Source organism: Lactuca serriola, chromosome 2 (assembly GCF_051521515.1).
Source record: "Lactuca serriola cultivar US96UC23 chromosome 2, Lser_US96UC23_V15, whole genome shotgun sequence".
NCBI lineage: Eukaryota > Viridiplantae > Streptophyta > Magnoliopsida > Asterales > Asteraceae > Lactuca > Lactuca serriola.
This window is the reverse complement of record NC_136409.1, coordinates 160,859,627-160,875,687: the sequence shown is the minus strand read 5'-3', so window position 1 is coordinate 160,875,687 and position 16,061 is coordinate 160,859,627. Positions and strand designations below refer to the sequence as shown.

The 16,061-nt window shown below is 32.4% G+C and overlaps 3 protein-coding genes across 4 annotated transcripts; 2 read left to right on the top strand and 1 right to left on the bottom strand.

The window, feature by feature from the left end:
- Window positions 1–2,320: 2,320 nt before the first annotated feature.
- On the top strand, window positions 2,321–4,746 carry SDG40 (SET domain group 40). 2 transcript variants are annotated; one of them, XM_079025100.1, is made up of 6 exons: window positions 2,321–2,557; window positions 2,634–2,781; window positions 2,851–2,982; window positions 3,073–3,213; window positions 3,292–3,540; window positions 4,093–4,746. In XM_079025100.1, the coding sequence occupies exons 1-6, from the start codon at window positions 2,403–2,405 to the stop codon at window positions 4,711–4,713; spliced, it is 1,446 nt and encodes a 481-aa protein (XP_078881226.1). In that variant the 5' UTR covers window positions 2,321–2,402; the 3' UTR covers window positions 4,714–4,746. The 2 variants fall into 2 exon arrangements, with proteins under 2 accessions (XP_078881226.1, XP_078881227.1); XM_079025101.1 differs by having other exon boundaries at window positions 2,432–2,557; window positions 2,651–2,781.
- A 3,768-nt stretch (window positions 4,747–8,514) lies between these two features.
- On the top strand, window positions 8,515–13,322 carry LOC145087185 (sucrose synthase 6-like). The gene is made up of 14 exons (XM_079025098.1): window positions 8,515–8,822; window positions 9,092–9,246; window positions 9,312–9,504; window positions 9,592–9,710; window positions 10,294–10,606; window positions 10,706–10,879; window positions 10,953–11,069; window positions 11,151–11,317; window positions 11,408–11,632; window positions 11,976–12,542; window positions 12,612–12,750; window positions 12,837–12,919; window positions 13,019–13,042; window positions 13,130–13,322. Exons 1-14 carry the CDS (start codon window positions 8,586–8,588, stop codon window positions 13,143–13,145), a joined length of 2,529 nt encoding a protein of 842 aa, XP_078881224.1. The 5' UTR covers window positions 8,515–8,585; the 3' UTR covers window positions 13,146–13,322.
- Window positions 13,323–13,391: 69 nt separating this feature from the next.
- On the bottom strand, window positions 13,392–14,630 carry LOC145087187 (beta-1,3-galactosyltransferase pvg3-like). The gene has a single exon (XM_079025102.1). The coding sequence runs from the start codon at window positions 14,491–14,493 to the stop codon at window positions 13,525–13,527; it is 969 nt and encodes a 322-aa protein (XP_078881228.1). The 5' UTR covers window positions 14,494–14,630; the 3' UTR covers window positions 13,392–13,524.
- Window positions 14,631–16,061: the final 1,431 nt, after the last annotated feature.

Here is a 16,061-nt window from a genome sequence, read left to right as displayed (position 1 = left end):
GTACTTGTTTTTCTTAAGATATATTAATATTTAATTAATTTTAATATTTTATTAATAATCTATGGTTCCCGATTAATCATCGTTTAATCCCCGTAAATACGTAATATATAAAAAAAACATTAAAAATGTAAAATACTTAAAAATACATATAAATATGTAAAAAATATATTTATATATTTAATATGCATAAAAAAAACATAAACATTTATATAAAAACCTAAAAAATATATAAATACGTAATACATAAAAAAATAACACATAAAGATGTGTAAAAAATATGTTTAATACTAATAAATACATATAAATACGTAAAAAAAACGTTTATACATTTAAAATACATAAAAAATACGTAAATTATATATATATATATATATATATATATATATATATATATAAACTTAGAAAAATCTTAAATAAATAAAATTACATATAAATACGTAAAAAATACGTTTACATATTATTTACCAATTTTGAGAAAACCTACAAAAAATGTCAGTTATTTTGGGATCATTAATGATTTGGTTTCATGACTTGCTAAACATATTAGAAAACATCATGGCTGTAGAAATTGGGATTAATCGGCGATTAATCGTTTGACGTTCTCCAACCGTCGAGGATTAGTGCATTAATCGGAAATTTAGGATTAATCGGGTTTAGCGGGATTAATCGGCCTTGGCAGGATTAATCGCTTAACAAAAGTCAAAAAAGTCGAAAAAAGTAAAAAAAAAAAAATGTCAAAAAAATGTCAAATTTTTTTAAAAAAAATTCAAAAAACCAACTTTCTTTTTTTACTCCAAAATTTTAAACTTTTAAAATTTTCAAATATTATACCAAAATGTTCATATTTTCGTATTTCCAAATTACAATTTTTCTTATTTTCTAATTTTGAAGTACTTGTTTTTCTTAAGATATATTAATATTTAATTAATTTTAATATTTTATTAATAATCTATGGTCCCCGATTAATCATCGTTTAATCCCCGTAAATACGTAATATATAAAAAAACATTAAAAATGTAAAATACTTAAAAATACATATAAATATGTAAAAAATATATTTATATATTTAATATGTATAAAAAAACATAAACATTTATATAAAAACCTAAAAAATATATAAATACGTAATACATAAAAAAATAACACATAAAGATGTGTAAAAAATATGTTTAATACTAATAAATACATATAAATACGTAAAAAAAACGTTTATACATTTAAAATACATAAAAAATACGTAAATTATATATATATATATATATATATATATATATATATATATATAAACTTAGAAAAATCTTAAATACATAAAATTACATATAAATACGTAAAAAATACGTTTACATATTATTTACCAATTTTGAGAAAACCTACAAAAAATGTCAGTTATTTTGGGATCATTAATGATTTGGTTTCATGACTTGCTAAACATATTAGAAAACATCATGGCTGTAGAAATTGGGATTAATCGGCGATTAATCGTTTGACGTTCTCCAACCGTCGAGGATTAGTGCATTAATCGAAAATTTAGGATTAATCGGGTTTAGCGGGATTAATCGGCCTTGGCAGGATTAATCGCTTAACAAAAGTCAAAAAAGTCGAAAAAAGTAAAAAAAAAAAAAATGTCAAAAAAATGTCAAATTTTTTTTAAAAAAATTCAGAAAACCAACTTTCTTTTTTTACTCCAAAATTTTAAACTTTTAAAATTTTCAAATATTATACCAAAATGTTCATATTTTCGTATTTCCAAATTACAATTTTTCTTATTTTCTAATTTTGAAGTACTTGTTTTTCTTAAGATATATTAATATTTAATTAATTTTAATATTTTATTAATAATCTATGGTCCCCGATTAATCATTGTTTAATCCCCGCCAAGACCAATTAATCCCTTAACACCAGTCGACCGTCGAGCTACCGTCAAACGATTTTTACAACCTTGGAAAACATTAAAATGAATAAATTAACTTGTTTCTTAGATGTTTCTAATCAAAATGTTAAATAATTAAAGGTTTTCTGTTTTTTTTTTTTTAAAATAAGCATTTGTTAATTTTTTTTCTAAATAATTATATTTTACAAAACCCAGCCAAAATTATGAAAAACTATAGAGACCATTTTTTTAGTTTTGTCTTTTATATTGATCTCTAATCTCGAAGGTCCATCTTGATTTCGGTTTTTTAGGGACCTGTTTCATGTTTGTCGGATCGAATTTATTCTATTTTTCAAAACCCGGGAGTATATTTAGTATCTACTAAATATTGGGCCTATTGGCCCAGGTTGGCTTAAGTACACTGGGCCTATCGAGTGTTGCTTTTTTTTTTTTTGAGGTTTCGTTTAGGCTTTTGGTGGTTGTCTTGTCTGGTTGATCCGGTAGCCGGCCGCCGGTAGGGGGAGCAACGGAGATGGAAGAAGCAGCGAAACTGGAACACTTCATGGATTGGGCAACTACACTCGGAGTTTCAGATTCTCCAGACGACAACAAGAACCCCAATCATCTTCATTCGCCTTGTTGCTTGGGAAAATCTCTCACCATATCCTATTTCCCTAACGCCGGAGGGTAACATAAAATCTCTCAATCCATTTACAATTTTGTATCTGTGCTTTTTTGTTTTTGATTATATCATAACTTTCAGGAGAGGATTATGTGCAGTGCGTGATCTTCAAAAAGGCCAATTGATACTCAGAGTTCCAAAATCAGCTCTCATGACCTCCCAAACCCTAATGATGAATGATCATAAGCTCTCCATTTCAATCTCTAAGTTTTCTCTGTCTTCGACTCAGGTATTGCTCGATTAATTGCATGAAACTGTATTTTGTTTTCCGTATAACGAATGATGAGTTTGGGGGCAGATATTGACTGTGGCATTGCTGAATGAACTGGGAAAGGGAAAGTGTTCTTCGTGGTATCCATACTTGACACAATTTCCTTCAAATTATGATATATTAGCAAGTTTTGATCAGTTTGAGATTCAAGCTTTGCAAGTGAGAATATACTTATTATCCAATTTACTACTTGTATGCGTTTTAGTATATAAAAAATGTTATTCTGAAGTGTTTTGAAGTAACTGGCAGCTGGATGATGCTGTTTGGGCTGCAGAAAAGGCATTGGAGAAGACGAAAATGGAGTGGGAAAGTGCTATTGTGATAATGGAAGAACTTTTGTTTAAGCCACATTACATGAGCTTCAAGGCATGGATATGGGCTTCTGCATCTGTAAGTTTATTTGGTATTTAAATGTGTAAAACTTGATTGAGATATAATAATACATGATTAGGGTTTTGTTGAATGAAGATATCTTCGCGCACAATGCATGTTCCATGGGATGCTGCTGGTTGTTTTTGCCCGATTGGGGATTTTTTCAATTATGCTGCACCCGAGGAGGAACAAGTTGTGTCTGAAGATTTCAGGGATGATGGTGGTATGGGTGTTGATGGAGAGCAGATGGATGGTATGTCAGCTAGGTTGACAGATGGTGTGTTTGAAGATGAATATGATGCATACTGCTTCTATGCTAGAACAAACTACAAAAAAGGAGATCAGGTATAAAAGATGTTGGTAAAATGGTCTCAAAGATCACCAACAATCCTCCCAATAACAAATAATAGAAAGAATTTGAACACAAGAATATACGTGGAAAACTCTAAAACCGGAGACAAAACACAGGTCTTCGGTGAGACCAACCTAATATATGATAAATTGTTACAATCGCATAGACTAATCTCTCAAAATACACCCATACTCTCCAAAAATGTGGAAAACTCTAAAACCGGAGAAAAAACACCAATCGTGTCTTTGATAAATTGTTACGATCACATAGACTAATCTCTCAAAATATATACTCTCCAAAGATTTAACCCACACTTTTCTATACTCTAAAACAAGAGAAGAAAATAAAATAATAAGTTACTCAAAATCTATTCGATTGGGGGCTTTGACACCAATGTCTTTAGATGATTCTACATTTCCTTTTTCCATCGATTTCCGACAAAATACAAAATCTTAAATATTTTATTTTAATCAAATATCAACAATGGATAATCATATTTCTATGTTAAATACCATATTAAGTCATCATTTTTTTTCATCTTCAAGGTTCTATTAAGCTATGGAACATACACAAACTTAGAGCTTCTGGAACACTATGGTTTTATTCTAAATTCAAATCCAAATGACAAGGCATACATCCCTTTACCTCCTGACCTACACTCTCTACATTCATGGCCCAAAGACTCCCTATACATTCACCATAACGGGACCCCGTCTTTTTCCTTGTTGGCATCAATGCGATTATGGGCAACACCAACACATTTACAAAAATCAATTCGATATATTGCGTATTCTGGGTCTTCTATTTCAACTGAAAATGAGATCATTGTTATGGAGTGGTTAGTAAAGAAATGTAATCAAGTGTTGAAGAATTTATCGACATCTATTGAGGAAGATGAGTTATTGTTGTCTGTTATGGAAAAAGAGTTTGAGTCGGTAATGGAGGTCAAGAATGTGTTGTTGGGTTTGACTGGTGAGAGTTGTGAGTTTGTGAAAGTCAACGGTTTAGTGGGAAATGGAATTGGTGGTGAGATGGGTTTAACCAAAAAGACAAAAAGGTCCCTGGAGAAATGGAAGTTGGCAATTTCGTGGAGGGTTAAGTATAAAAGGATGTTACATGATTGTATTTTATATTGTACAAAAGTAATAAATGATCTTTCAGAATAAATATGTATACAGAGGTATATCTTAATTCTGTGATATGTTTTTTGTAGTTTGTTTTGGTAAAAGTAAATTATATTGATGTGTTAAAATTGTACACCTGTCGTCAAAGGAAGTTGGATTTCCATACTTTTTCCAAGTATATTTTAATTGACCTGAATTTTTAACGAGTTTGGATATTCACTGTTTACTTGAAATTTAGGTTGTTAAGATCAATATTTTTACATGAGTTTTTCAACATCGTGATTGTAAGATTGGATCTAGATTGAAAGATCCTATCACATTTAATTATTTCCTTTAGTATAATCTGTAATGTATATCAATGATTAAATGTCAGTCAAATTCACAAAAGATTTGAACTCAAAACTTCGATTTTTAGATGATCATTGGCCTACGTTATCAATATTAAAGAATAAAATCATGTGTTACATGAAAAACTCATCTCATAATTTATATCCATCCGTCCACATGCATAAATAATGGAAACAAGAGTGATAAGTTCAAAACGACAACTATAAATCTAATTATATAGTCTAACATGTAGATTTATCAACCAAAATGGACAAAGGTTGTTCATATTTGTTTGTTTAAGTTAATTATACAAACGAATGAACATAAACAAATAAAATAATTCATTTTTTTGTTTGTATTTTTTGGTTGAACAAATTATTTTGTTAATATTCGTTCATTTATGTTTGTTAAGATGCTAAATGAACATAAGCAATCATAAATGAAAAAACATATATAAATATAAACAAACATATGTGAACATAAATGAACATAAACATCTAAAGATTTAAGAAAATAACAATACTAACAAACACAAGAAAATGTAAATAAACTTAAATGAACATAAACAAACAAACATAGATGAACATAAAGAACCATTAATGAACAAACATAATTGAGTGAACAAGACCGTTGTTGGGCTTCATCAATTTAACTAAACGAACACAAAATCTTGTTCATATCCGTTCATTTGTTAGATAAATGAACATCACAAATAACGGTTTGCTGGATGTTTGGTTCATTTACACTCCTACTTAGAGGAGAGCATAAAAACCAAAAACCAGAACCGTAACCAAACTGTCACAGTCTCTTTTTTATACATGAAGGATTGAAGTCTCTCTACTGAAGGATTGCCCAAGAAGTCTCTATACTGAGAGCGCGTTTGGTTGGTAGAAAAGGAATGAAATTCGAAGGAAAAGGATTCCAATTCCCTCGAATTCATGTGTTTGGTTGGACTTAGAGGGGGAAAGAGATTCCTAAATGAAATAAACTTTCCACCATATGGTGGAAAGTGGATTCCTTCTAAAGTTGGATGGAAAACATTCATTCTCATCACCACACCACCACCACCACCACCATTACCCACCACCACCACCGCTAGCATCGACACTGCCACCACCATGGCCAACAACAACACCGTCGCCGACCACCCACCACCACCATCACCATTGCCACTGCCACCACCCACCACCACCACTGTCGCTGCCGTCACCACCACTACCACAATTGTTGGCACCACCACGATCACCACCAATACCTCTGCAACCTACCACCCACAACCATCACTGCCGTCGCCGCCGCCGTCACCACCACCACCACCACTACTAACACCGCCACTACCACCTCTGCCATCACCCACCACCACTACCAACATCGCCACCACCATCACCACCATAACCAACGCCGCCATCACTATTACCTCCTCTTCCATCACCCACTAGCACTACCAACACCGTCACCAATATCACCGCACCCACCACCACCACTAACAACACTACCACCACCACCACCACTACCATCGCCCATCACCACCATCGACGCCATCACTACCACCACTTACGACCACCAGCAACGTTGCTATCACCACCGCCGCTACCGCTATTGTCGTCACCACCACCACAACCACTTCCATCACCAACACCATCACTGCCGTTGTCACTGCAACTTCCATCATCATCACCACCATCGCCACCACAATCAATGTCACTGCCACCATCACCACCGTAGTAGTCACCACCATCACCGCCACCCACGATCGTCATCGCCACCGCCCCCACTACCACCGCCGAAATTTTACTGTTTTGTAATTTATATAATGTATTTTTACATATAAGTTAGAAAACATGGTAAAAATAAGCGAAACAGGCAAAAGGGGTAATTCTGTCATTTTACATGAAATCCAATTCCACTTCCTGTGAACCAAAGAGAATTTGAAATTAATTTTAATTCCATTTCATGCCAACCAAACAACATATAAAATTGGATTCAAATTCCTGATAGATTCATTTTCCAATTCAAATTCAAATTCCTTAAGTAACATTCTACGAACCAAACAACACCTCAGTGACTATCAGTAACTCTACAAAATGACTTAAATTGTGTGACGATTAAGGGTCATTTAAATAAAAATATTAATACATCAATATTTTCTAAAGAATCTGAAACTACAATCAAAGATTTGTAAAGGGTCATTCCCCATTGAGCGAGAGTAACCACAAGTGTATAGATGTGTATATGAGAGATATAATATTATTACGTAATAATCTTCATAGTCTTAAAAAAATATTTTTATTTTTAGGGGAGTTCTTGTTTTTGAAATGTTTTACTAAAATTTGAAAAGTTCAAAATAAAACTATGGACGTGTTCGGCAAAATTAGCTGGTAACGGAAAACGGGAAACAGTTAGCAGGTAGCGGGTAGTGTCTAATTTTGGAGCGTTTTGTTGAAAGTTACTCCATGTAGCTTTTGATTTTAAAGCGTTTTGTTTAGGCTAAAAGCTAAACGCTCCTGTCGCCGAACAAAATTTTCCTTTTTACTAACGTTTTCTTAAACACTAAAAACCAGAAGCTCCCAAACATTAGGTGCCGATAAATAACAAAAATTCATCTCCTAAATTAGGACATCATTACTAAATATACAAGATTTTACATATTTGGTATTAGAACCAAAGAGTAATTTACAAAATTGGTCCCTATATTAACTTCATTAGAAATCTTGAAATTGTTCCGATGTTGTCTTTAAGTGTACGTTATGGGAGGCAAATCGGGCCGTCGTGTTGTATTTTTATTTAACAAGACACAACAATGTTTTATGTAACACAAACACGACACGACACGATATCATGTTTTTTTTAACTAACACGAAAACGAACCAATTAAAAAACGACACGACACGACAAAGATAACATAATATAACGACTAGTTTATTTAATTAATATTAATCGTTCATAGCACGACAAACACGAAAAACATGACAAAGAATGTTAAATCTTATCAATTTCGTGTCGAATTTTGCAAACGAACACGACATGACACGATATTGTGTTTTTTACACTTGACACGAACACAAATTTGAATTTCAGTTTCATCCCAATTTCGTTTCGTGTCATATATTTTCGTCATGTCGTGTCATCAATTGCCATCCCTATTTGTAGTTAATTGCGGATATGATTTATGAAAATTGCAAGTTCAATCCAAAATTTGAAGTCATTTTATATGAATTTAGGACTGAGCTTGAGATTTCTGATAAAATACAGGGACCTAACTTATAATTTACTCAAAAATTAAATAAAATAAGAAAGCAAGATTCAATAACAGGAGTTATGTCCTCGCCACGAAACTAAGAATCAAACTTCTCCCCTAAACCAAAAATTCTTTTCTTTTCACAACCTGCCTCACATTTTATTTGACTCTCCTTACACATTTCTAGATACCATCCATTCCCAACATTTCCAAAGGGTTGACAACACCATAAGCAAAGTAATCTCCTAAAATCTTCCTATAAATCCCACAAACTCTCTTCACAATTCAATAACACCAAGACTTTCCTTGTGTTATTTGTCACACTCTTTAACATATCAAAAACTCATCAATGGCTTCTTCTAGTTCAATTATGAAAAGATCAGAATCAATAGTCGATAACATGCCAGAAGCCTTGAGACAAAGCCGGTATCACATGAAGAAATGCTTTCTAAAATACTTAGAAAAAGGTAAAAGAATGATGAAACTCCACCATTTGATGCAAGAAATGGAGAGTGTCATTGAGGACAAAGATGAAAAGGCTCAAGTCTTGGAAGGCTTACTCGGCTACATCTTGTGCACTACTCAGGTTTATATTAATCGACTTTTTTACATATATTTTCTAAAATAAAAAAAAGTAAATAAAAAATATATTATATTGCATGTAGATTTAAGGTTTAACCATCAATATTTTTCTAGCTAAATAATGTAATAACGGTTAAAGAAATATCTGAAATTCTTATGGTTTGATGTGAAAAAAAATATATTTAAATGAATAACATCAAAATATAACAAAATAGAATGGTTTTCTATAATTTGTTCAAGCAGAAATTAAGATTTAATTTTTAAAATTTACAGGAAGCTGCCATTGTTCCTCCTTATATCGCCTTCGCTATACGCCCAAATCCTGGATTCTGGGAGTTTGTTAAAGTCAATTCCAACGATCTATCAGTCGAAGGGATCACTGCCACTGATTATTTGAAGTTCAAGGAATCAATCGTTGATGAAACTTGGTATGCAATATGTTAAAATTAGGGTTTACCAATGAAAAAAGGGCTAATAAAGTTCAAATTTTTAGGGCTAATGACGAAAACGCATTGGAGCTTGATTTTGGATCAATGGATTTCAAATCGCCTACCATGAGCTTATCTTCTTCAATTGGACATGGAGTTAATTTCGCATCAAAGTTTATTACTTCGAAGCTTTATGCTCAATCTGGAAGCCAACAGCTGCTCGTTGATTACTTACTATCGCTGGATCATCAAGGAGAAGTATGAATATATATATATATAAAAAAAAAGAACATATTTTTGTTCTAATTAGTGTTGTAATTAACCATTTTTAAATCAAATGTGCAGAACCTTATGGTGAATGAAACACTGAATACAGTTTCAAAGCTTCAAGCAGCTCTAATTGTAGCTCATGCTGCCCTTTCTTCTTTGCCTAATGATACGCCATATCAAAGCTTTGAGCTTAGGTGAACTTTCTTTTTAGAGTTTTAAAGTAAATTACAAAAATGTCCCTATTTTGAAGTGAAAATTACAAATTTGGTCTTCGTGGTTTATTTTATTATGATTTTAGTCTCGCAAAATCTAAAGGTGGATATGGTTTTATTGTGTTTTTCTGTATTTTTAACATAAACACATGCCTTTAATTTATATTGGAATATAATACATGTTAACTATTTTTACTTGTAAAATATTAATCCAATAAAACTTATATATAAAACGATGTTATTTTTGGTATCTTCGGTTCATTTTTTTCCTTAATATAAACAACCAAATTAAAAAAAAAGATTTTTTTAGAAAACTAAATACCAAATACCAAATTGTCTGGTTTTTTATATAAATTTGGCTTTGATATATTTTGTCGAGACAAAATAACAAAAAGATTAAAAGATAAAATAGTCACTTACTTATGCTGGGGCTAAAACCCAAAGAAATAAATTCATGTGGACCAAAATTGCTAACAAATCCCAAATTGGACTGAAACTGTAATTTTCAGTAAATTAGTTAGTTGTATTTGAATTCCGGGAAATTCAAAAATTAGAAAGTGTACAGGTTTAAACAATGGGGTTTTGAGAAGGGATGGGGAGACAATGCAGAAAGAGTGAGGGAAACAATCGGGTTTCTGCTGGAGGTTTTTCAAGCCCCCGATCCCGTAAACCTCGAGAAATTTTTTAGCAGAGTTCCAAGCATCTTCAATGTCGTGTTATTCTCAATCCATGGCTATTTTGGTCAATCTAACGTTCTCGGCTTACCTGATACTGGAGGTCAAGTAGTTTATGTTCTTGATCAAGTTGTTGCTTTAGAAGAAGAATTACTCCTCAGGATTAAACAACAAGGACTCAGTTTCAAGCCTCAGATTATCGTGGTAAGCATAATACTCTTTCGTTTTTTGTATTTAGAATCAAAACGTATCCGATCGATGTTCGTAATTCTGAGAATTTCGTTGAATGTTGGTCCAAATTAGGTGACTCGTCTTCTTCCTGATGCGAAGGGGACGAAATGTAATCAGGTGCTGGAACCAGTTATGAACACGAAGCATTCGCATATCGTTAGGGTTCCATTTAGGACTGAAAAGGGTATTCTTCGTAAATGGGTGTCTCGATTTGATATTTATCCGTACCTTGAGAAGTTCACTCAGGTATGCTTCTTTTTGGTTAATTCGTGTTTAGTTTGTGCGACGTTTGATTAATCATTCGAATTGAAATCAACAGGATGCAAGTGCGAAAGTTCTTGAAATGATGGAAGGAACACCAGATCTTATAATTGGAAATTACACCGATGGAAACCTTGTTGCATCTCTCATGGCCAACAAACTTGGGACGACATTGGTATGTCTACGTTCATAAACGCTAGAAAATTTCTATCCATAGATGATCAAATTGAGCATAACTTTAAACGAGTTTTCATAGGGAACAATCGCACATGCTTTAGAGAAGACAAAATACGAAGATTCTGACATGAAATGGAAGCAATTGGACCCAAAATATCACTTTTCCTGCCAATTCACAGCTGACATGATTGCAATGAATTCAGCCGATTTCATCATCACCAGTACATTTCAAGAAATAGCCGGAAGGTTCGAATCGATTTCATACCAAAACACAACCAAATTACTTAAATCTTATCAATAAAATCATGATTTTGACCTTTTTGATTCAAATTGCAGTAAAGATAGGCCTGGTCAATATGAAAGCCATGAGGCCTTTACACTTCCAGGATTATACAGAGTTGTTTCAGGCATCAATGTCTTCGATCCTAAATTCAACATCGCATCTCCAGGAGCTGATCAAACTGTCTATTTCCCTTACACCGAAACACAAAAACGATTCACTTCTTTTCAACCCGCCATTGAAGAACTACTGTTTAGTAAAGTTGAAAACGATGAACACATGTAAGTTAAAGACAAAAGAATAGTGCAAATTACATATTTGGTCCCTTAGTATACCCGAAGTTTTCAGTTTTAGTCCCGAAAGTTTTTCTTTTACAGTTTTGGTCTTTATTTGACCATCTTCCAAGTAAAATGACTACTTTTCGAGAATACTTGAATTTTCCAATTTTGGTCCTAAAAATATAGTCATCAAAAACAATTCAAAAACCTCAACTATGGATCATGAAAAATATTGTAACTAGGACGAAAAATGTAATCTAATCTAATATTTTATTCAAACCCAATATCTTTTCTCTTTATATTATATGCATTTAATTTAATTTAATTTAATCAATCAATTAAACAGCGGATACTTAGAAGACAAAACTAAACCAATCATCTTCTCAATGGCAAGACTCGACACAGTGAAAAACATAACCGGACTCACTGAGTGGTTCGGACAAAACAAGCGACTCAGATCCCTGGTCAACCTCGTAATTGTAGCCGGTTTTTTTGACCCTTCAAAGTCAAAAGATAGAGAAGAAATGGCAGAAATTAAAAACATGCATTTATTAATTGAAAAATACGAATTAAAAGGTCAAATAAGATGGATAGCTGCACAAACGGATCGAAACAGAAACAGTGAATTGTACAGGTTTATTGCTGACTCAAAAGGCGCGTTTGTTCAACCCGCTTTATATGAAGCTTTTGGGTTAACAGTTATTGAGGCTATGAATTGTGGGTTGCCTACTTTTGCAACTAATCAAGGTGGGCCCGCTGAGATTATTGTTGATGGGGTTTCTGGATTTCAAATTGATCCAAATAATGGTGATGAATCTAGCAACAAGATTGCTGATTTTTTCCAGAAATGTAAAGAGGATGTTGGATATTGGAGTAGAATTTCTGATGGTGGATTGCAACGTATATATGAATGGTAATAGTGTTTTTTATCGAGTTAAGGGTAAAATGGTCATTTGGTATTAATTACTATTATTTTTTTCAGCTACACGTGGAAGATTTATGCGAATAAAGTGTTGAATATGGGGAACGTTTATGGATTCTGGAAGCGGATAAATAAGGAACAGAAAGAAGCGAAACAGAGATACATTGAATTATTTTACAATCTGCATTACAAGAATTTGGTACATATATATTTGCCTATAATTGATGGCATTTTATTTATTATTTTATTTATTATTATTTTTTAATATTCGATATAATGTCACAGGTTAGGACTGTGCCTGTTGCTACCGATGAGATTCAATCTGCACCAGTGCCAAAAGGAAAGCTTACAACAACGCCAACTACGAGGCATGTCATCTAAATATATACATTTTTAATTATAATTTATAAAATTTGGTTTTCAGACAGATAATTAATTTTTATTTATTTATTTATTTTGTCTAGCAGACGTTCGCAATCCACTCTTCAAAGGTAAGAAAAAGACCGGGTTTATAATAATTATTGAGTCCTGTTTTGGGACGACAAAAAAGTGTTAATTAATTTCTTGCTTTATTTCAGGCTGTTTGGAGCATAAAGGTTTGATGACAATGCACCTACTTCAAGATCCATATGACTTCATAACTTCCTGTTCTTCCAAGAAAATATAATTGAAAGAAAACAAGATTCCAATAAAATAAAGATGAATTATTGTAAAGAGCGAGAGCTAACATGTACGAAGAAAGATAATAAAGAAATTCACATTCTTTGTCTACATTGTGTTTTTATGTAGAAATTACATCTTCAACCTTGTTTGAAACTGAATTATTTCATACATTCAACAACAGATCAAAAGGAAAAAAGAAAAATTAGATAATAGGGTAAATACAGTCGACTCGACTATCCTGATTTTAAGTCGCTATATCTATATGAAAAGCATGATCGATAACATTTAACCATAAAAAAAGGAACAAATTTTACATCTTTAAATTGAAAACCGAGTCAACATTCAAACCATTGTAAAGCTTCGATGTATTAAGATCTTTAGTAACATTAAAATACCGAATCACATCAAGCCATTGATCCCATCTTTTGAGCTTATGAACAGCTATTGTTTCAGGAATAAGCTCATGTGAACACCTTCCATTCATGCCGGGATAATCATACATAGCAGGCTTATTAGAAACCCGATTTCTTGCTTTTTTCCCAAGATTTAACCATTTTCCAACCAATTTATCCTCTGGGCCAATTGTATCATTCCTAGGAATATCCGAATTTGCAATCCATTCCACTAAATCCCATGATAAAACAAACCCCATTCCGGACATATACGACACAAACGGATTCATACTTTGGCATGGAATCACAAACCCATAGTACAAATCTGATCTTGGAAGTGGTTGGAGGGATGATGCGAGTGGTAAAAGACGAAAATAGACATCATCATCTGCTTTCATGACATAATCATAAGGGTGAGATAGAATATTTGGAAGTGAAGAGAAGTATGTGTAGGTTTTCCCATCGTTCATGTTTTCTGAACAGTTGAGAATGATAATGTCATTGAATTTTAAGATCTCGAAGGAGATTAGCACTCTTTGTTCTTGTTTTGTGAGGTTGCAGAATACAAATTTGAGATCTATTTGAGCTAAGGGAGAGGATTGGATTCCATAGATGAGGCGAAGGAAATGGCGGTGTTCATGTTTATCTGCTCGAGTTAGGATCCCTATTAGGAGGCTGAATCGCTTTGTTGAAGGGTAGTTTTGGACATTTGATGAATGTTGAAATGGGTTTTTTATGTAGAGGTTGAAGATGATGAAGATGACCATGAGGACAACAGACGTCATTAGAGGTAACTTGGTGAAAAGGAAGCGTTTATGGTTCATTTTCAACATGGGTTTTTCAGAACTCACCATGTATGAAGAATGTATGGATACTTTGAGGTTCATGGAAGAAATCAAGTAGATTGTATAAAATTCTTGAAGAAGTTTTACTGTTCATGGGTTTCATGCTTTGTGCATCAGGGAAATGTGTTTAAGGGAGGTTCTTGTGGCGAAAAGTTAAAACTCTAAGTGGTTTTTCTCATGTTGCCACATTCTCCTTGCATTTTCGTGTGAAGGTTGCAACACTCGTGAAGGGAAGTGTGAAAATTACATTAACTACCTCCATGTTAATATAAAATGCAGAAAGTACCCTTGAGAGTCCTTGCTATACATAAAATAACCCATGTTATTGAAATGAAACCAATGTTGACAATTATATCTTCTTATCCATTCTAGTTTCTATCACTTATCTTCATTTAGATAATTAAAGGATTAGATTAAGAATAACTATCATGCAACATGCAATCTATGCAATACATGTGTTTGCAATTTTATGAAAGAAGACTGCATTACCAAATGATTGAATAAACACCACCGTTGAATCTATTAAATAAAATTGCTTTGAAATGGTTACGTACACATAAATAAGAGAGATTAATGACATTCTAACTAACGAGGTAAAAGTTTCATTTATACACACTAGGCTCTTAACACTAGTATAAAAATGACATATGGTCACAATTTTGCCAAAACCGCACGTCATACTTTTGACTAAAACTGTATCTAAAGGTTATTGCTAAAATTCTGCCATTGTTTTAGTGACATTTTAATTTGTATTTCATGGCCGTTAGTAATATAGTTGAAACCTTTAGACACGTTTAAACATAACAAATGTGACAATTATTAGCCACAATGGAGCAATGAGGCCAAATGTCATCATCCGCCACATGTTTGTTAGATATATGGAAAAACTTTGTGATGGTTTTAATAAGAGACAATAGATTATTATATGGTCACATGAAGCAAATGTTTATGTTGCTGTATCATGGAACAAATATTGACATTTGAATGCAACGTAACTAAAAGACAATATATGGTCACATTAATTATTTGTGTGTCTATACGGTAGCATTTATTACATACTGATTAAGAGCAACCAAACAAGTAACTATAAGTATTTTATGGTCATGTTTAGTTTATTATAGGTGTCTAAAAATGAACATTTGTCATGATAAAAGAAAAAAATGTATAACTATAAGTATGATATAGTCATAGTTAAACATGTTATGTGTGGTTAAAAGGTAAATCCGTTCATGAAAAAAGGAAATACTTGTAACTATACATAATTTTTTGTTGCTTTTTATAATTTGGTGTATGTATAAAAGTAAAAGATAGTCATCATTAAAGAAAAAAAATTGATTGTAAGTATTTAATGGTCACTCATTAAATTATTAGGTGTGTAAAAGGAAAAAAAAAACAAAAACTATGATTAAATATAAAACATGTGACTATGAGTATTTTATTGCCTAATTTTTAAAACACATAATCATGATTTAATCTCTTATGCGTATTTAATAGTTAACAATAGTCATGATAAGAAAGAAAATATATGACTGTTATTATTTTGTGGACATTTATTAATTTCATACGTATGGTTATAAATAAAAAATATTAATAATCATATAAAAACGTGT

What these genes read in the sequence shown, in the direction of transcription:
- LOC145087187 (XM_079025102.1), bottom strand. Translation starts at nt 14,493, where the DNA reads ATGAACCTCAAAGTATCCATACATTCTTCATACATGGTGAGTTCTGAA.
- LOC145087185 (XM_079025098.1), top strand. Translation starts at nt 8,586, where the DNA reads ATGGCTTCTTCTAGTTCAATTATGAAAAGATCAGAATCAATAGTCGAT. An exon ending in TCAATCGTTGATGAAACTTG is followed by an intron (nt 9,247 to 9,311) that starts GTATGCAATATG and finishes TCAAATTTTTAG; the next exon opens with GGCTAATGACGAAAACGCAT. An exon ending in TTTCAAGAAATAGCCGGAAG is followed by an intron (nt 11,318 to 11,407) that starts GTTCGAATCGAT and finishes TTCAAATTGCAG; the next exon opens with TAAAGATAGGCCTGGTCAAT.
- SDG40 (XM_079025100.1), top strand. Translation starts at nt 2,403, where the DNA reads ATGGAAGAAGCAGCGAAACTGGAACACTTCATGGATTGGGCAACTACA. An exon ending in TTGAGATTCAAGCTTTGCAA is followed by an intron (nt 2,983 to 3,072) that starts GTGAGAATATAC and finishes AGTAACTGGCAG; the next exon opens with CTGGATGATGCTGTTTGGGC. An exon ending in ACTACAAAAAAGGAGATCAG is followed by an intron (nt 3,541 to 4,092) that starts GTATAAAAGATG and finishes TTCATCTTCAAG; the next exon opens with GTTCTATTAAGCTATGGAAC.